The sequence below is a fragment of the Coffea arabica genome, chromosome 4e (genome assembly GCF_036785885.1).
Source record: "Coffea arabica cultivar ET-39 chromosome 4e, Coffea Arabica ET-39 HiFi, whole genome shotgun sequence".
In the NCBI taxonomy this organism is placed as follows: domain Eukaryota; kingdom Viridiplantae; phylum Streptophyta; class Magnoliopsida; order Gentianales; family Rubiaceae; genus Coffea; species Coffea arabica.
Window position 1 is genome coordinate 33,475,920 of NC_092317.1, and position 22,048 is coordinate 33,497,967.

A 22,048-nucleotide genomic window follows, 5' to 3' on the forward strand; every position below is an offset into this window, starting at 1 on the left:
TCCCCTATCAGCACCAGTAGCTCGGACAAAATGGTTGATTTTTCAGTTCTGATCAGCTTCAATGCCTTAACAATGTTACACTAATTCTTGTTGCTAACTTCATTTGTTTTAGTTCAAACTCACCCAATTCAATCTTCTAGGGTTCATAAACGGGGGAGTAAATTAACTAGTACCATTGGAGCTCAAAATGCAATACACAACATAATTAAGAGGATCAAAACAGTCTAGCCAACCAAAGGAGCCAAAATAGTCCACTATTAGCTCATAACAACTATTTTTCTTGCTTTATTTCCACTTCAACTCACACACAAGCTTAACTAATGTCTAGCCAAGTTTCTTAGGCTTGATTAGGGTGCAAATGAACCACAAAATCAAGGAGAAACCTCTCCTTCCAAAACCGGTCAGCCAAGAAGAAAGAAAACAGTCCACAAGTTCACTTATTTAACCAACCTTCATCTTTTCATGGTTTTCACTTAAACAACATGTCAAGTGTTAAATCTAACTCAAAAAGGTCTAAAATATGTTAATACTTCAAAAATGACCATGAACGAAGTTCAAACATTTCATCAAACACATGGTAGGCAAACTAACTAACTCTACTACCACTTGTTTAGTTCAAGAAGATTAACCACAAATCTCATCCAAATAACTTGTAGTTTGCCATTAAAACTTAAAGTACATAATATAACACCATAAAACCAAGATTTAAAGATTATTTACCTCTCTTGTAAGAAGCTTGAGTCACCCAAATAACCACCAAACCAAAAGCTTCAAACTTGAAAACACACTCTAGGGTTGAAGGCAAATCACACACCAATTCAAGCTCTTGGTCTTATGATTTTTGTTCAAGTTAGGGTTAGAAAGCAAGAGAAATGGAGTTTTCTTTCTTCCTTGAGAAGCTTCGAGATGTCCGAATTTTTTAGAGGAAAAAATGAAGAAAAGTTGGTTTAATATTCCTCTAATCCTTTGGTCAAACAAGATACATGGCTAGGGTTTGGCCACTTGGCCCAATTCTTGTCCATTTCTTCCTTAATGTTTGACTAATGATGTTCAACCCTTCCAAATGTTCCAATACCTATTTAACACCTCTAAACTCTTATATAAAGTCCCAACCACAAATAAAAGACACTTGTTAAAAATGTAATTGGTGAAATAATTAAAACCAACTCAAGAAAATGTTTCCATTCAAGTAAAAGAAAATGAAATGCAATGCAGGGAAATTGTTATAATACATGTAGAATGCAATGCAAGGGCATATTATAAGTTGTTTAAATCTTAGGGCAAGGCATGTAGTTTAGGAGAATTGCGTTTTAAAGTGAGGGTTCTCACACTCTCTTCCCCTTAAAAGATTTTCGTTCTCGAAATTCTCACCTTGATCACTGAATAGCTCAGGATATTTTGCACAAATGTCCTCTTGAACCCTCTCGAGTCCTGTGGTCACATATTATAGTAAAAGACTAGCTTTACAAAGCCAAAATATAAGAAGAAATTGAGGTTCCAAAACTTTATTTAGAACATGCATCAATTTACAAGTTTTATACCCGTATAACTTATCAAAATATAATATTTGCTTGTTCCAATCAAGGGGTAATCTCATGTACTTACTAATCAATGTTGCAAAAATCATTTAGAGTACAAGAGTATCACTTATAGTCAAACGTTTGGAGAAATTAGAAAAGACGTTAAAAATACAAAGTTGGAAATTGTCCGACCTAAAATGATTTGAAGAAACTCATTTCCTTTCATTAAACCTCAATTCCACTCATAAATTAACCTCAAAATAGTTTACCAACTCCAATCCTAAAGTTGGAACGAAAGTAAGAACAGTTCTAGGAAAACAGAAATTTCCCAATTTTGCGCGATACCATTTGAAAAATTATATCTCAAGCTTCTTAAGTCCAAAATTTATAAAATTTTTACCGTTGGAAAATAGATTCAAAGGGTTACAACTTCCTAGAAGATACTATTGTAAGATTCTCTCCACAATTCAGTCAAATTCCAACCTAAAGTTGCTACTTCACCCAGTAAAAGACAGAACAGGTATGCAATTTCAGTCAACTTTGAAAAATCACAGATATTCATGAAAATTGAGAACAATGCTGAAATTTTCACGATTGATAGTACTCTGAATCTAGTTTCAAACTCAATAAACGAAACTCAATTCTGACTTTTCTACATCAAGATATAACAAATTTCCTAAAACTGCCCAAGGTTCCTTGCGGACAAATTTTCAACGGCACTTCCTTTGTGTTTACTAATTTTTCCAGCCAATCCAAGGCTTCATCCTTCCCACAAAACTGCTTCAACTCAAGTATATACATATCAAGCCAACAACTCACTAAATCAAGCATATAACCGTTACCTACTCAAGTTAGAAAATGAAACCCTAATCACAAGTTGGAATTTTCTTTAGGCAAGTCAAACTAGCATATAAAAGCTAGATATTTCACATGGCAAAGCTACCAAACGATGGCCAACACTTAAGCATCATGTGTGGGCAAAAAATTACCATAAAAACTGAAAATTTCACATCACAATTTTGGTAGTTTCACGAAATTTTCTCATGAAACTACCGAAATTGAAACCCTAAACCACTAGTTTGCATATATTTGAAGTAGAGGAAAGTTTATTGCCAAAGTTACCTTGTACCTTCAAGAAAGATGGAAGTTTAGTGCTTTTCCTCCAAAAATCTCTCCACTCATGCCATTACCACAATTTATCTAGGGGAAAAATCGTAATAATACAATGGCTAAAATACCATGTTAATAAAAATCAGTGAAGATATCAAAAGGTGAGAAGTGACACAAACTTTAATCTCGATGAAAAGAAGAGTTAAAACTTGGTTACTATTCTTGCTAACTCTTAAACCCATACACTGTACATTGAATAATTTCTTCCTTTCGAACCACAAACGAAAAATTTTCACTTAACTTAATGACTAACTTATAGTAATAGACTCATGGATAAGGACCCAATACTGCCCAACCATCAATTTTTAATAGCATTTATTAAAATAACAGGTACCAAGTCCACTGTTCCTAACGGGAATACAACTTACTACATAAAAATTTCACTACGCATAGTCCAATGATCACAACTATTTCAGGCAAGACCTCACTAATGGCTAACTTTGACTAGGAATGTCTTGAGATGCTATTCGACTAGGCAAATGCACTAATTCAAACTTATTCCGTACCTCTTCTGGAATCCTTTCGTATTTCTTTTTCAATTCTATGTTCTGGTGTCGTAATTCAATTTTCTCCAAGTATTCTTATTCCCATCGTCCTTCCCAGTGCTCAACTAATCTCTTTTGGAACTCTACTTCCTTTCGAATAATCTCTATTTTCTTATGCAGATCAGTCACATTTGTCATCTCGCCGATTCACTTAACTCGATGATAGCTTGCTAGGCAAATCAAAGGAGCAGAATAAGTAACTAATTACAATTGGAAACTCTAGTCATATCACTTTTGAGTTCATTCACTCCCAATCCAATCATGAAAGATTAAACTTAGATATTCTCAAATGAGATAGACGAGAAAGTAGAACACAGGTGGGGCAATACTTCAAGATACTATGTCACTTATTCCTATTCTGGGGTCTTAACACAAGGAGTACCATTGCCACTTATGTACCTAACGAAACCCTAAAGCGTACTTTGTATATCGAAAGTTCCACACACTATCTCAAGCTTTTGCATACAGGTATAGAACCCAATTCTTTTTCTCAAATCCCCATACATAATTCCAAAATTCTCGATCTCGCCACGATAATAATCGAGCTAAGTCCATACTTTGACATTATTGGGTAGGTATCAAAAAAGTATAGGCAAGAATAGATCATCAAGAACCAAACTGCGGATATCAAATATCACCAGGGGGTAGAAATATCCATATAGTTACAGTTACACTGCCTCACAATCAAATAAACACTTATCAAGTCCTCACGTTCATAGGAGAAGGGAAACAGGTCTTCAGTGCTAGTTTTTTCAATGTACACTACAACCTCCACCATCTATAAAACCCTAACCAGACTATTACTAGATTAGTTTATGATAACACTCCTAGATCCAATCCTCTCGATCAATCCAATTACTAGGTCAAATGTTAGAATCCTCCGTGCCTTGTCCTTTGCCATCAAAACTTACCTCAAGTGCAATCAAGATACAAATCCTTATTCTAGTGCTCTCCATTTTTTGGTACTCAAGTACAAGAATCCAAAATAAGATAATTCACAACTCGAGCCGGCCGGTCCCAAGAGTAAATCACCCACATTAGAGATTCCTACCTGACGTATATATCTATTTTTTTCAAGAACCATGATAAAGGGTTTACGCTTATAACAGTCATGATTCATCGCTTACGCCCAAAAAGAGCACCTAGTCCTTTCCACTTACTCACACAATCGGGACCATAACACCACTTGGCCCCAAGCTTACCTGGCTCAGAGACCACGTGAAATGGCTCTGATACTACCTGTAACAGCCCCACCTTCCCCTTGGTCGTACCCAAGGGTTTGGCGGACCGCCTGCCCAACTCTCGCCATGACTCAGTCAAATAACATGAAGAATTACAAATAGACCCTCAAAAGAAAACGATATTAATTACAACCAAAGAGTCGAACTTGCCAAAATCAAACCAAACAAATCGGCTAGACACCTATGCAGTGCTCACACCAGCAACTAACAAACTTAGAAGAAATCGAGGCTTTCCTCAATTCAACCTCTCATGTCCTCATTCCTGTAAGGAAAACAAATGGCGTGGAATGAGCTAATAGCCCAGTGAGGTTCCAAGTAATTAAGTAGGTAAAATACGACACAAGATAGCATATTCAGATGTCGAGAAACAAGTCAACTTCGATGAGATCATAATCCAATATATAATTAAGCAAGTAGCCAGATAAAACATGCAAAAGGGCACAGTAAGGAACACATTTATGTCAAAGGATATAGGTTGCTCTCAGGAGCAAGTTCCACAGTAGCTTGATCAAGATCCGTTGACTCTCTGTCAACCACAAAAGTATAACGTCCGTAGATCCCCACTTTACACCAGTTTCCGTCCACCGATCACCCCCTACCGGCCCCGCACGTCCAAGAAGTACCCAAGGTTCATCGATCTTCTCGACCAAGCCCTTGCCAGCTCGATTCGACCAACTAGCCCTAGGTTGGGCTTATAGTCCCAGATATACAGTAATTCAGGATATGGCTTAGAGCCCCAATATTCAAAAATCAAGATTGGAGTCATTGGCCGTTATCCAACGCTCACACGGTAAAGTTTGGAGACGTTAGTTGTCACTTAACGCTTCGTATTCAGAAATAAACAGTGGTGGTAATATTCGAGCATACCAATTAGTCGAGAAGATAATACTCCACTCGACAAAACAGGATAGAGGTACTGAAATGGGATGAGAGGTACCTCCCACTTGGATGGAGTGTGGTATATATGGCCGCTCAGCCCTAGTGTCGATGAGATAACTCTCCAATCGACTTAACCGAGATAAAAGTACTGAGACGGGATGAGAGGTACCTCCCACTTGGATGGAGTGTGGTATATACGGCCGCTCAGCACTTGCAAGTCAAATACAAGTACAAACACAAGTAGAGGTCAATCAAGTTTAAGTGAGTACAAGATCATTCAAGAAAAAGAGGCCAAGTGTGATAATGACACACTCGCCTAGCCAGAATCAAGTTGCAAGTAATGTCCAGTAATTCATATTCTCAAGTATTCCAGTACTGTCCAGTAATTCATACTCTCAAGTAATGTCCAGTAATTCATATTCTCAAGTATTCTAAGTATTTCAACTCAATATACAAATCAAGTTACTTGTTCATGCGTGAAGGAGATATCAAGTGTTTAGTCAAGTCGGGTCAATTGAGTGTACATAAGAGCACACTCGCCTAAATAGGTTCAAGTCACAAATAAGTTCAACATATCATGTTTCAAGCATTTCAAGTATCTAAAGTCCAAATAGTTGAAAATCGGATGGCTACGAAAACTTGATCAAATAAGAAAACTGGAAGAAAGCCGCAGAAATCAGAAACTTTATCAGCAAGTTCGGCCACAAATCCGATCAGATGTTGGCCGGATTAAGGACTGGGTTGACAGGGAAAAACTTAAAATTTTTGAAAACTCACTGCCTCAAATCCGGCAGGAAATCCGGTTAGAAAGTGGTTGGATTCTGGCCACTTTTCAATTGTAGCCAAACGGCTAATACATGTTTTAAGAAAATATCACAAGTTTAGTTGAGATAGGTCAAGTGCGAGAAAGTACACACTTGCCTATGAGACGGGAAAACAAGTACTTAGCATTGTCTAACAAAGATGAGCGAGTAACACGTAAGTCGGTGGAATAATCACTCAAGTGACCAACAAGTCAAGCGTAAAACCAACAAGTCAAGTGCAAGACCAACAAGTCAAGTATAAGCAAGGCACTTTATTTCATATTACTACCACGAAGTAAACTACAAAGGATCGAGTATGATAAAGTACATCCTCATTCTAAAAGTTATCAATTCAAGAGCAGTTACTTTAACCAAGTAAGCATGTTATTCAAGCAAGGAGACATTCCACGTAAATATTTTCATGTACTTGGAACACTCACCTGTCGCACAATGTAGAGTTCAAACGTCAAGTTCCTTGGTTACGTTCACCACCGTTTCCCAATCCTAGGGCAACGAGTGAAATCATTAACAAACTAGGTTCAATTCTAACCCAAAAGTGAGCTCATTAGGTGACCAAGTGAGTGGTTAAATCTACTCAATTCACCATGCAAGTTAGGCCCAAAATGCAGTAAAAGTTTATGAAAAAACAAGTTTGACAAGTGCAAGAAAGTTGGGCAAAAGAAAAGTTTCATCCAAGCTCAAGTTGGGTAAAACAATCGCGCCCGCGCAGTCTTGGAAAAATGGCTATATCTCACTGTAGGAAGGTCGGAATCAAGTGCCGTCAGTGGCGTTGGAAACTAGACTCAAAGGGCTTTCCAACGGTACCAAATACACACTCTAGTTCTTCTTCTATCAGTACCAGTAGCTCGGACAAGATGGCTGATTTTTCAGTTCTGATCAGCTTCAATGCCTTAACAATGTTACACTAATTCTTGTTGCTAACTTCATTTATTTTGGTTCAAACTCACCCAATTCAATCTTCTAGGGTTCATGAACAGGGGAGTAAATTAACTAGTACCATTGGAGCTCAAAATGCAATACACAACATAATTAAGAGGATCAAAACAGTCTATCCAACCAAAGGAGCCAAATCAGTCCACTATTAGCTCATAACAACTACTTTTCTTGCTTTATTTCCACTTCAACTCACACACAAGCTTAACTAATGTCTAACCAAATTTCTTAGGCTTGATTAAGGTGCCAATGAACCACAAAATCAAGGAGAAACCTCTCCTTCCAAAACCGGTCAGCCAAGAAGAAAGAAAATAGTCCAAGTTCACTTATTTAACCAACCTTCATCTTTTCATGATTTTCACTTAAACAATATGTCAAGTGTTAAATCTAACTCAAAAAGGTTTAAAATATGTTAATACTTCAAAAACCACCATGAACGAAGTTCAAACATTTCATCAAACACATGGTAGGCAAACTAACTAACCCTACTACCACTTGTTTGGTTCAAGAAGATTAATCACAAATCTTATCCAAATAACTTGTAGTTTGCCATTAAAACTTAAAGTACATGATATAACACCATAAAACCAAGATTTAAAGATTATTTATCTTTCTTGTAAGAAGCTTGAGTCACCCAAATAACCACCAAACCAAAAGTTTCAAGCTTGAAAACACACTCTAGGGTTGAAGGCAAATCACACACCAATTCAAGCTCTTGGTCTTATGATTTTTGTTCAAGTTAGGGTTAGAAAGCAAGAGAAATGGAGTTTTCTTTCTTCCTTGAGAAGCTTCGAGATGTCCGAATTTTTTGGAGGAAAAAATGAAGAAAAGTTGGTTTAATATTACTCTAATCCTTTGGTCAAACAAGATACATGGCTAGGGTTTGGCCACTTGGCCCAATTTTTGTCTATTTCTTCCTTAATATTTGACTAATGATGTTCAACCCTTCCAAATATTGCAATACCTATTTGACACATCTAAACTCTCATATAAAGTCCCAACCACAAATAAAAGACATTTGTTAAAAATGTAAGTGGTGAAATAATTAAAACCAACTCAAGAAAAATGTTTCCATTCAAGTAAAAGAAAATGAAATACAATGCAAGGGAATTGTTATAATACATGTAGAATGCAATGCAAAAACATATTATAAGTTGTTTAAATCTTACGGCAAGGCATGTAATTTAGGAGAATTGGGTTTTAAAATGAGGTTCTCACAACAGTACTTCTCAATTCTCATCTTCTGCATTTTTCCCCTCCCTATGTTCTAACTTCCAAGTGCCAAGTCCCCAACTGGGCACTAAAGGAAGAGAAGAAGATGGAGTCGTCTGAGACGTTGATAGGAGCAGCGCAAGACGCGAAGAAGAGATGTGAAGCGCTAAAAGATCGTATTGAAGGCTTAAGAACCCAATCATCATCATCACCAACGTCAAATTGGAAAACCACCCTTCTCAGATTAGTCCACTCCGAGCTCTCCTTCCTCAATCGCTTTTTAATCTCTGCTTCACTCAATAACAATCGCCAGTCATCTCTTAGGTATCTTCTTCTTCTTCATCATATCTTTTATTACTGTTCGGAAAAACCCACTTTTTCATTTCTGTCTGTGTTAGTTTAGCTGTTACAGTTAATAAAAAATTGGTATTAAGATTGAAGAGAAATTACTGATAACCCATGTTTTATTGGTATATTTTTGGCTTACAAGTGGTATATAATTCTTGTATTGCTTGATGGAAGATTCTTTTTTGAATGATATAGAAGTTTTTTGCCCTTTACATGGAAAATTGTGAGAATAGAATGGTGAAGCAAAGTAGTCTTAGAGGAATTTTGTGGTTGTATAACAGTGTTAATGTTGGTCATCTGGAATCAGTTGTTCATATTCTTGAGCTGCCATCTATAAGTGGAATATCGCGTGTTTGCATGTCGATTCCTTTGGTGTCTTCACAAGAAAAGCTTAGGCCTAATGCTGCATCCTGTTTGAAAAGCATCTATGTTGATATTATGTGTTGTCTTGAGGGAAGCCCAGTCTGGTTTATTGTGTCAGATAGGAATCCCAAGTACATTTCTTGGGAATGGTCCTCTGGAAATAAGGGTTTGAGGAACCGTGTTGAGGAGGTCCTTGAGGCAGCTCGATCTTCTGAAACATTAAGGCCATCTTCTGTCATTTTTTTCTTCTCAAAGGGGCTTGAGGATGTTGTTTATGAGAAGCTTCAACATGAATTTGGAGCGGCTGATTTAAGGCTGACGTTTCCATGTTTTGATTGTTCGTTCTGCGAAGAATCTGAGGATGACTGGATTAATGTACTCTTGAGATCATATGAAGAGGCTTGTGTCCTCAAATTAGAAATCAAAGACCAGTCAAAATATCAAAATTTGACTTCAACCACAGGATGTATTATCAGACAAACACTGAGAGATCTTCCACTTCCAGAGGAGAATATCCAGGGGACCCCGACCTTGGGTGAATCTTTATGTTCTCTAATTTCTGGATTGAAGTGCTGCTTGCTAGATGTGGAACTGAATCTACTGAAGACCATGTGTAATGGTCATAGTCTCCAATTGGTTAATTTTGACACAACTGCACTAATTGCTATTGTATCTGGAATCAGTAATGGTGGTATGAACAAGCTTTTGGCTACTTCAGAGAGTAAGCTGAGAAGCCAATTCAAGTCTAACTATGAATTTGTGATTGCCCAGGTAAAACATTTGATTGTCTATCATCCTTATGTGACCAACCATCTGTTTCGTCAGTGCAGTGAAACATTTTAGCGAGACTGTTAGGCGTTTCTTATCTGTTTAATTTTGCTGCCAAACTTGTTCATTTGGTTCATGTTTTTGTATATGTGGTAGTATTTGAGTATTTTATGGCCAAGCAGTAGATTGCTTGATTGCATGTTTTGTCTAAAATTTGTGCAGTGGAGCATGAGGAAGTATTCTATTAGGAATTGCATCTTCAAGTTTGATTGATACAGAAAAATATTAAACCATCAATTGTGGAAAAAACTGGCATGTTTGCACAATCTGCTGTAAGATTTAGTCTTGGTCTCCACCACATTTTCTGTTTCCTCCATAGCCAAACACTTTTTTTTTTTTAATTTCATCACTTGTCTATTTCTCATGCTGTTTTCCCCCTTACTCCCTACTGCAACCCATGTTGTAAGCCTAAGAGATTGATGTATTGGCCATTGATGAAACTATGCAGCTTTTTGAGTGACTTGAATTGGTTCTTCAAGAATTCTACAGTCCAAACTTTTTGTGGGATACTGCCCGACAGGGAAATTGTTCCTTATGGTTGCAGATGTGTAACTAGAAGTCATGTAATTATTATTTAAATTACTCCATAGAATCTCTGAAGTATTGCTAGTACAAACTTCATCATGCTTAAAAACAAATTTGTACTTTTGTAAACTTAAGCATAAGTTTCCATATTTCGATAGCTGGAAATTATATATACACGCAGAATTTTTTCTTATTGACGTACTTTTATACGTGCATTTGTACATTTTTTCTTATTGACGTACTTTTATACGTGCATTTGTACATTTTTTCTTATTGACGTACTTTTATACGTGCATTTGTACATTTTTTCTTATTGACGTACTTTTATACGTGCATTTGTACATTTAGTCTAACGTGCATTTGTACATTTAGTCTTTGGCACATACTTATTTTTGTACGAAGAACTGAGTTTTTAAGTAACAATTTAATCAATCAATTTGTTCTGCTTACAATTAAGAGGAATAGACACACTTTGTTTCTTTCACCTTCCCCTGCTTGGTCTTTAACTTGAACCACTCTTCATTATCATTTACTACATGCCTACCAAATGTAGAATTCTACAACTTGGCAATTTAAAATAATCTTGTATTCTTCTTTGGTAATCAATGTTGCCGACAATATCTGATGAATTTAAACCTCAGGTTAACTCTGAAATCCAGAATCCAATCCACAAAGAACTATCTGCTAGCACATCAGGAAAGGGAGGAATAATATGTGAAAGTGTTCATTCAGAATTTCAGGAGTTAGTTTCCATGTGTGGTGGACCAAATGAGAAGATAAGAGCCAATTATATTCTGAAACACTTGAGGTGAGCTATATGTCTATTTTCAGATTTTCTGCAGGTAGCATCTTTGATTTTTTGGTGTAATTATCTGTGCTCGTCTTCATCGTTCATCTTTACCAATTTAGATTATTGAGTGGATAGACGGTATGGCATGATTATGCTTGTGCAGCCTGAGAATTGAAGGAACAGACAGAGAAAACATTTGCAAGTATATTGACTGCATCAAATTATTTTATTTTAGTCACTGTTTCTAACTCTTCTTTCTCTTGTCCCGTTTTGGTAGTTCTCTATGGTTACAGACACTTCAAGAAATGTAGATGTGAGTCCATTTAGATGATGAGAGTGTTTACTTGCATCCTTTCTGTCTCTCACTTGCACCATATATATATATATATATATATATATATATATATATATATATGAGAGAGAGAGAGTGAGAGACGGAGATGATAACCCAGGTTTTTAGCTTATGTAGGGGTGTCACAAAATCCTTTATGCTGATGATGCATTGGTTGATTGGGGAGTAAAGTTTTACATGCTTAGATTCCTGAAACTGAATGTTGAAGAGGAATTAGCGAATGAATTACTTTAACAGCTTTTGACCATCCTTTTACTAATAACAAGGAGAAACTTTATGAGGTTATTGATGATTCTTTAAGAAAGCTTTTCCATCCTCACAAAGAATCTTCAGAATAATAAATTTTTCATGCTTCTAATCTAAACTTACCTTTTCAATATATATTGTTACGTCACAAAACTGCATGCATGTTAAAGATCCTCGAAAACATTTACTTATTTATCTTTTGTTATTTAAGTTATGCCCTATCTATGTGCAAGAAAATACGAAATGATATCAAGTAAACCTTTTAGGTTCTTGGTGATAGGCTTTAACTCCTAAGCATTTGTAAAGAGGCATACCCCTAGTGTACTACATTGGACCCCAGGCCTGTTCTATGTCCATTTCTGTCCTGCTTTCTTGAACAACCTGTGATCTAGGTAAATGTGGTTCTAGATTTCAAATATTTCCTTGATACCTTGCTTGGTAATTGAAAGGACATGATCCTGCTTGAAAGTTCATTGATTCTTTTGATAGTTGTCACCTTGTTTTTGTTCATTGTGCTGAATTTTTTCAAAAAGAGGATGATTATATGTGAAATTACATTTTAATTGTTGAAGGAGTGCTTGTCTATTAGTAGCATTCTGTTATTGGCAATTTTGGATTCTGATGATGACTGTTGTATTACCTGAATGCCCATGGGTATATATGTTCTGACATGTCTATGACACTGTACACTAGCAACCGAATATGTCTTGGGCTTTTATTCGATATGTACTGATCCAATTCATTATATCTCATTTCTAAGTGCTCTCTCTTGAAAAACCTAAAATACTTGCAGATAATATTTCAAGTTCTCAAGGAAAAACAAGTTCTACCATATGGTTCTACATATACGTTTACCTACCTTGTTTGGTAGCATAGCAGCTTGTTACAGCCCAACTCTAAATCTTCCGCCAAGTCTTGTTACAAATGATAGTATCCAGACTGGTGGCCTAGCAGCTTGTTGGAGTCTTACCCTCAAACCCCATCCAAGTCTTTGAAACAAATGGAATTATTCAGACTGGTTGCATACAGCTCTTCGGAGTCTAAATTTGTAGCTCCCACCAATTCTTTGAAATGATAAGTTTACCCACCAGGGGTCTCCCAAATCGTCTTAACAAGTATTATTTGCACTGCATTTGTTTCCTGTCGCGAAGTTGTTTATGACATTGAGAATATCAGAGTATGAACCCAACCTGCAATGATATGGATGATGTCATGAAAAAGTACTGTGATTTACGGTGAACTAATCATTTTATTAACACATGCAGGATGGTGCCTGATTGTCCATCGAGTCGCTTGGCAAGCCTTCCAACTACCAGAAAGCTGGCATTAAAAAATAAAGTGGTTTTTGGCACCGGTGACTATTGGCATGCCCCAACTTTAAGTGCAAACATGGCTTTTGTTAGAGCTGTTTCCCAGACAGGAATGTCCTTATTTACCATACAACATAGACCAAGGGCGCTGATCGGTGACTAGTGTTGGTGTACGCTCCTGCAAAACCTCTCCTCTACGGGCTCATTGACTGAAGGAATGTAGCAATGCTGCCTCATTTGTACAGTGAAGTTCAATGTGGAAGAACCTAGACTTAGTCCTGACTAGTGGCCAAATATTTTAGTATTGAATGGTCTTTATGAGACTGCATTGAAGCATAAATTTTGTGACTTTTTTTTTTCTTGGCTAATAGTCGTTGGGTTTGGAGAAAAAATTGCTGAGAAAGCCAAGGCCGTAGCTCCGGCCTCGATGTTTCTTCTTCCATTAAGTGGAATGACGCTGATAACTGTTCCATTTTATGTGGAACTTCCACTTCATGATATAATGCAGAATGTTGATCCATATTCTCCTCAGACAGTAAAAACCATGTTAAACAAATTGCTCTACCTGCTCTAACTAATTCCACCCTCCCCAACTCCCATTACATCAACTTTTTTCATTTCGATCGACGTACTTACCAAATGTTGGGCGAGGTATGTTTCTCCATTTTAAAAAAAAAAATTTCTGTTTGTTTCGTGGTAATTTTGTCTGTCCAGAGTGCACAGGATACTGGACAGCTTTGGGAAAAATTCACTTTTCGTTCTTAAACTTTGAGTTGGAGACATATTTCGTCTCCAAACTTTTAGACGCATAACATTTAGTACATGAATTAATTATTTTTTACCACATTTAGTCAAAAAAGGATAAATTGTTTAATTTGGATAGAGAAAATCACGTGTTTGGCACGTGGCCGTTAAGTAAAAACAATTTCTCAGTCAAAATTAACGGACACGTCAGCCTTCTCCATCTAAACTGAATATTTTACCGTTTTTGGACGAAATGTGGCCTAAAATAATTAATTCATGTACTAAATGTGGTACGCCTAAAAGTTTGAAAACGAAATGTGTCCCTATTTCAAAGTTTAAGGGCGAAAAGTAGATTTTCCTTTGTAGAAGACATTGTTGGATTTGATTGGTTACATAACAATTGACACAGCACAGTGTTAAACAAAAATTGAATTTTTTAAAATTTTTTTAGCATGAGAGGGGTGGGATTTAACTATCTCAGTGGAGAAACTCTCCAAAATAGTGGGACACAATTAAAAAGAAACTACAAATGGAGGGAAGAAATTAAATGGCTAATCAAAGAATGCCAATATAAGAATCTTAGAGCTTCAGCCTGAACTTGCATGTTCTGGCCTTGATGCTGATTAAGCTATTAGTAGACAGGCTATCAACAATCAACATGCAGCTGCCGAGTACCCGCACCTTTCTCATCTTTAGCTTACCAAGTTTAATACTTACTGGTACATCAATTTTAAGATCCAATGGAATTCTTCCTGTTTGTGCTTCCTCCTGCAGTGCTGCCAACAAAGTACTTCCATATTGAGCTTGACCGGTTAATGCCACATTGAGCACTGTCTTGTTCTGGTGACCTTGGTAGAATTTAGGTAGTGTCCCTTGGCATAGGTCAGTGCTTTTGTACCACACACTCAAATGGCTTCCTTTCTCATAGTATATCCCAATCTTTTTGTTGGGATTATCCGCAGTGATCCTTAAATTGAACTTGGCATAAAGGCTCAAGTCAAAATTCAGTCTCAAATCAGATATACGGAGGTTGTCAACAGAGTACTGGGGAATTTTTGGTTGAAATACCACATAAAGAATAGCAGCAGTGGCTCCAAGAATGATCAGCAAGATAAGGATGAGGCTGATTGTCCAACACAGGAATTTGCAACAGCAGCTCTTGTTCTTTGGTGGTTTTGAGTGCATGAGTGGAATGTTCTCCTGGATTTGGGGCTGATGAAGCATAGCAGGGTCACCTTTCTCTGACCTGACCGATCCTTCAGGCACTAATGTTGTTGCAGATGATGGTGCTTCTATATCCAGTACTGGATGAATTTTAGTCTGATGATCTGCCATCAGATGGGATCTTTCATGTATATTGATCCTGCCTCAATGTGCTGGTACTTTTCTCTCTGATTATGTATGTCTGGATGAAGGCGTGATCCTGTGATGGTTTTTTTAAGCTAGACAAAGTAAGTTTGCACACCAACTGAACTTAACAACCTGTACAAAAGTCTAGCTAAAGCTAGTTGATGAAGCTAATATATAGCAAGACAAGATGAATTTTTTTGGGCCCTCTATAAAGGTCAACACAAGTATAGTTCTCTAGGGAATCTCATGCTTTGCTGTTTAAAGCAGAGAAGATCTTGGCTTGGTCGGAAAGTTTTGACTTCTCAACTTTCTCACCTAATAACAAGAAATTGATAAGTTAATGGAAATGGTAGGTCAGCTACAAAGAGTACCTTCAGCACTAGTCACTACATAGGATTAGACAATTGTCCTTGAAAGAAGCTAGTTGGTGAAGCTCAACAAATTATTGCATGGCATCCACAAATTCCTGAAGGAGAGAAAGTAATGTTATATACATTGTTTATCATGTCATGTAGATACTTAAGTTTGATTTGTGATAATTAATTATCCATGTGTTGTTGATACACCACAATATAGTTTACCAACTTCATAAAACTATGCTCCTTACTATGACCTCTTCTACTGTAGCACTAGACCTGGCTAGTTGGCTCATAGTCGTTAGTGCCTCTTTTCTCCTCCTTTGTACATCCCCTGTGGGTTGCTGTGTATAACAGTTTCTTAAAATGAGATTTTGAAATCTTTATTGTAATTATACTCGAATCTTTCTTCTAAAGCACAAATGCACCTTTATGAAAACTTTTAGTCCTCTATGCACTACTATTTCTATGTCATCACTCATTTAATCTCCTATTTTTTTTTTTGGTAATAATCCTCATTAGAACGTGAATAAATGATGGGATGCCAAAGGAGTAAAAAGTGAATGATGGAATAAAAGAACAAGAAAGAATAAAGCTAATTTATGAAAGCAAATGATATTTGCACTTCAAAATAATCCTCTAACATTTCACCTTCACGAAATAAAACACTAGTGTCAGGAGCTATTCTTATACAAATATCACTTGACTTTATAAAATGTCATAATTGTTTTTTGTCGAAGGGCAAAAAATCTTTGCAATAAATGAATGAAGTGGCCGATTAGGACTATCAATGTGCTTGATCAGTTCGACTCTAAAAAAGTTCACCGAACCTAAATTTTAATTAGGTCAAGCAGAAATTTGCCTACATGTATTATGCCCGAACTAAATATGAGTGAAGTATGAACCATACCCACTCAGATCCGATTAAAACCCAACTCATATATGAGTATGCTTATATATGTAAAATATATATAATAATATTTGTAATTCATAATTATATATGTTACAACATAAAATGTTAATAATTTATATATAAATTTGTCATAATTATAAAATATATATTATATATAATTATGTATTTAATTATGAGATTGGATCAAGATCGATTTAAGTCTAAAACTCATATAATAGTGTAAGTTGAGTTTGAATATTTTAATATGAACTCAAAACCCGAAAGACCAAAATCCAAAAATCCATATAATTTATGAGTGGAGTTTGAGTTTGCTTAATCCCAACTTTAAGTGCCCAATTGACACCCTATGGCCAGTACAATAGAAATGAAACAACCAGGTCAGCGAGACGATGAAAGATGAACAGATGAAGGAAAAGGGAAAAAAAATAGGGTGACAAATAACAACCCTTCTCCGTCTACTCAGACAAGGAGTCTTCAGCCTTCTTTTTCTTAATGTTCTCTTTCGTCTTGAATCCTACATTCAGGAAAATCATAGTCATATCCGACCGTACATGGCAGGATGTGATGCACATTCAAAAGTTTTTTTTTTCTTTTTTTGATGAAATCAAAAACTAAATCTATTCAAACCAGAAATAATGTTACACGGCTTCCTAACATTAATGGCTAGATTAGGGGCTAAAGATACCACCCTCCTACTAACTTTAACCACTCCAAAAATATCAACTAAAATGGATCTAATATAAGACATAGCTTGTGGCCTATTCGTGGCAATCCGATTGTTGGCAAATAGATGGTTGGCCTAACTCTGTAACCAAAGGACAAACAATCATTTTTAACTAGAATACAAGAGGACCCAAAGGACCGTGTCCGTTTTAGACCATCTAAACAAACCAACGCTACTCTTGAAGGCCAGAAGCCGCATGAACCTTTTCTGCAGTGGGACGAATAATGCCTTCTCTAGGAGTTGGATAATCCAAGCAACAGCTGCTCTATCAGTTCCCCCGTTAAAGGAACCACCTATTAGAATTCTAGGGAAACAATTCTCTTCAATACTACGTCCAATCTGACTATAAAGTCTGAGTGCCTTGTTTAATAACCTTTGGAATATTCAGCACTTGATCTTCCTGGCTTCAGTACATTCATCAAGTAGAGATTGGCATCTCTGTGAGGACCCAAATTTTTATCTATTTATTATTTATTTTTATTTTATTTTACTAGCTTATTTATTTAATTATTTATTTATTTGCTCCAATTAATTTATTTCATTCATTTTAATTGCATCCGCATGGTACATTGCCTCATTTTATATTTTTAACACGTTTTCTCTTAAAGTTAATTTTTCGATCGCTTGATTAGTGAAAATTAGTGAATACACGTTTTTCGAGATGATATTTGGTCCGAGAGTGTAGTGGTCTTGGAGAATTAAGGGTGATCAATTGTAGACTAAGAAAAGTTAATTGACAGATTAGAGATGAGTGAATTGAATTAAACTCAACTAAGAGCACTAACGGGCCACTATTCTTTTTTTTTCCACAAACGTTAATAGATATATATATATATTTGAACCACTTTATAATACAAGATTTAATTACAAAAAGGGGCTACTACCCTCATTTCCTTTTGTACTAAGTCCATCAGATATATATATATATATATATATATATATATATATATATATATATATATATATATATATATATATATATTTGAACCAAAGGTAGCTTTATGTCACTTCTTCCTTTTCAACAAATCACATCACACAAAAAACTCACAAACCCTCTCTTCTTCCCTCCTCTTGGCCGGCCACTCCCTTCTCCCATTTAGCCAAAATTTCAGCTTCATCTTCTTCATTTTGCTCCCAAAAAACTTACTCCAACCCAACCCATTCTCTTGGATCATCCTCAAGCTTAGTAGGAGACTTGGAGGAGAGATTCTTGGTGGTTTAGAGCTTGATTCCTTGTGGTTTTGCTTACTACTCTTGGAGGAAAGGTAACCCTCAAAACTCTCATTAGATGCCTTGAGCAAGATGCTTAGGTAGTGACCTTGAGGATTTCTTGTTTGTTTGGTTGTTGTTTTAGTGATTTATAATTTGGTTTTGGTATGAAGATTTGGAAAGAAAATTTGAAGAGAAAGTGGTGCAAGAACTGTCCGATTTTTGCTGGTTCATTACCTTATTTTAATTTCGAATTTTGAGGTTATATTGATGCCAAAATGCTTGTTACATGTTGGGTTAGGTGTGTGTAAATATTTCCCAAAAAGCATTTCATTTGGATGAGTTAAAGTTAGGTTAAAGGGAGGAAATCAAACCTGGAAATTTCTGATCAGTATGGCCGACTAGTGTGCATTCAACAGCATATATTTTTTTGTACAGGAGTCAAAATCAAGTGCCATTTACGGCATATGAAACTACACTCTGAGGGCTTTCTAACAGTATAAAATGCACCTACTAGTTTGTTTTCTATGAGCTGCAGTGACCCGGCAAAGTTGGCTATTTTTCCTCACTGTTTTAACCGAGAAACAAGCACAGCTGCAGTTTGTAGCTCGTTTTCACTTATCTTACAAAATGAATTTGAAGACAGTTTCTTCTAGTGATTTTTAGAATTTTGAATCTAGTTTTCAACTCCATAAACCACGCTAATTTTGGACTTGTGTAGCCTTAGTTATGACCTAATTTACAAACTGTGTCGGGTGTTCTAAAGCTGGAATTTAGTGAACCAGGTTTCAAAAACCAGCTTTCATAAAACTGTTGTATCTTGGTGTAAAAAATTCCAAATTGAGTTTCGTTTCTTGTGTTTGAAACTAGACTTGGAGTTCTTTCAGTGTATAAATTTCAAGGGCTAGTTCGATTCCTATGAATTTTGCCAAATTTTCAAAGTTCACTGAAATTCAAGATTGTTTTGCTCTGTTCTTACTAAAACAGTGATTTGGAGCTAAGATTTGACTAATTTCAGATTTGAATCTGAGAAAAGTGCCTTCTTGATAGTTTTAGTTTATTGAGTTTATTTTCCAATGGTATAAGATTTAAAATTTTGGACTTATAGAACTCAAGTTATGATTTTTCAAAGAAGATTGCCAAAACTGATTTTTTCCTTGTAAAGTGACAAAACTCCAAAGACACTTGGAAACATTTTCTAGGTTTCAAGCCTAACTTTCTTGGTTATTTGCGCCTCATTTCATACTTGAAAAATAGATTTCAACTTCTAGTCTTATGCCCTTGGTTTCCATGAAAATGAACCATAAATTGGAGCGTTTAGTTAGAGTAATTCTTGAGGAACTTCACTAGTTTTCTATTCGAAATTTGAAACTTCTAACTTTAACATTTATTATGAAAATAAGGAGCGTTTTGATGGATTTTCACTCCATAAGTTTAGAAAACATGAACGCTCCTTTATATTCTAAAACTTGGGCATAGGATTCAAGATATGAAAACCATTTTTCCTTTCCCTGATTCTCGTGTCAAAATCTAGTATGGTACTCCCTTTTTGGAATCAAGATTTCTTGCCACGACTTGACTTGAAAACGACTTTTGAATTTTCCTTAAGTGTTATTTCAATGATTAAGAGAGAAAGTCTCTTTTAACTCGACTTGAGCTTGTGGCTTTGAGTGTGGGTAGCAAGAGGATTTGTTTTTCTCTTATTAGCCCTGATCGAATATCTAGGTAATCGTGATTGTACATGTCTCAGGTGGTCACGTGGACGCCAAGGAGCTTGTCTGACCTCTTGCTTTTGCTCTTGATTTTTAGTAAGTGTCAAGTGCATGTTTCATGTGCTATGATTGAAATGATATTTGTACAAGTGCAATGTGAAATTGTTATAATTTGTGAACTTGCCGTGGTGAGAGTGTACTTTATCGCCCTTGTCCTCTCCTTCTTGAATACTCGCTACTTGTTATATGAATTTGCGTGACTTGCACTTGTACTCGAACATGCTTGTAACTCGTGAATACTGAGCGGCAGCATGTACCATACCCTATTCGGGTGGGAGGTGCCTCTCATATCGACTTAGTACTATGACTGATTTTAAGTCGATTGGAGCTTTGTTTCATTGACCGCTCGTGCTTATGGGGACGCCCAAAACCCAATTGCTAGCCATTCAACTCAAGCCGGCAAGGGCTTGGTTGAGAAGTTTGGTGAACCTTGGGCTCGTGTACTTGACTTGCTTGGATATACTCGAGTAATATCACATCTTGTTTGACTTGCGGGCCCGGTAGGGGGTGTAACGGTGGACGAAAATTTGGTGAAAAGTGGAATTCTATAGACTTGTTACTTGCTCGGTTGACGGAGTGTCAACATTTGGAAATTGTGGATCAAGATTATCGGTGAAGCAGTGTGGATGTAACTCCTGAGAGCTCCCGTATCCTTTAGTGATTGTGCTTTTGTTTTCTTTTGTGAGTTTGCATATATTATGGCTGCCTTTTGATTTACATGTTATTAATGCTAGTTGCATTTGTTGTTTGCCTGCTTGGCCTCACTGAGCGTTAACTCATCCCTTTAAGTTTGTTTTCCTTAACAGATTTTGGAAGTGGAAGTTGGGAAGTTCTAGACTAGCGGTTTTGGTTGAAACTAGTGAATCTTTTGTATGATATTGGAGACATTGAAAGAGTAAACTTTATTATATTTGGATTTTGGATTGTAATTGTAAATAGTAGCCCTAGAAGAATTTGGATTGTATATTTGAAGTATTCCTTTAATCCTAAGTCTATGGTTGACTTGTGGATTTCTTTTAAGCTAGAATGAGTAAGTGAGTCCTGATGAGAGTTGGGCAGGCGTCTCGCTAATACCCTAGGATTCGCCCTAGGGCTCTGGGGGCGACACAATCTCCGCATCTCATAAGCATATCCTAGAGTACAAAATCGAGATGAGAGTATTTACCTTCCCAAACTAAAATGTTCCTAGCTATCCATAGGTGCCAAAGAACATAAAACAGAGCTTAATCAAAACTTCTCCTCTGTTGATTGAAGCCATTGCTGAATCCATTCCTGAATGGACGACAAAGTTCCAAAATCAAAATTAGAACCGAGAGTAAAATCCTTCCACACTCGTTCAGAAAAATCACATCCAAAATTAAGTGTGAGATTGATTCCGCTTTATCACTGCATCTAAAGCACAAAGGACTAAGCAGCATCCTCACATAAAGAGGGCCAGCCTGGTCGTGCATGCGTTATGACAAAGTCTCTACAAGAAAACTTGAAGCCTAGTGGCAAGTCAAACTGACCAAACAATTTTCCATGTGTCTTCTCCAAAACCGTTGATTTTTAGTCAATGATGATGGTTGTGGAAACTACTTACACTTCAGTGAATACCAGATTTTACTGTAGAACAGCCACTTGAGTCCAGCTCCCAAAACAAAGAGGTTGAGTCTTCAGGTTTGGATACTACAATTCAGAAAGATAGAATTCTTTGGATAGCATGCTCTAGAAAAAGCACACTAAGCAAGTAAATTCTCCAAAGCTGCAATGTGTGACAGCCCACCTCCCCATAAGGTGAACCAAAGGGTTCGGCGGACTGCTTGCCCAGCTCTCGCCAGGATTCACTCACTCACTACAGTCCTCAATTAAATTACAATGCACATCTCAAATATTACATCAAATTCTCCATGAA

At 36.5% G+C, this 22,048-nt stretch overlaps 2 protein-coding genes across 2 annotated transcripts; one reads left to right on the forward strand and one right to left on the reverse strand.

The window, feature by feature from the left end:
- Window positions 1–8,335: 8,335 nt before the first annotated feature.
- On the forward strand, window positions 8,336–13,606 carry LOC140006102 (uncharacterized). Its single transcript, XM_072047842.1, has 4 exons — window positions 8,336–8,648; window positions 8,954–9,806; window positions 11,030–11,196; window positions 13,042–13,606. The coding sequence occupies exons 1-4, from the start codon at window positions 8,431–8,433 to the stop codon at window positions 13,247–13,249; spliced, it is 1,446 nt and encodes a 481-aa protein (XP_071903943.1). The 5' UTR covers window positions 8,336–8,430; the 3' UTR covers window positions 13,250–13,606.
- An 803-nt stretch (window positions 13,607–14,409) lies between these two features.
- LOC113739532 (NDR1/HIN1-like protein 6) lies at window positions 14,410–15,286 on the reverse strand. Its single transcript, XM_027266753.2, has one exon. The coding sequence runs from the start codon at window positions 15,163–15,165 to the stop codon at window positions 14,410–14,412; it is 756 nt and encodes a 251-aa protein (XP_027122554.2). The 5' UTR covers window positions 15,166–15,286.
- Window positions 15,287–22,048: the final 6,762 nt, after the last annotated feature.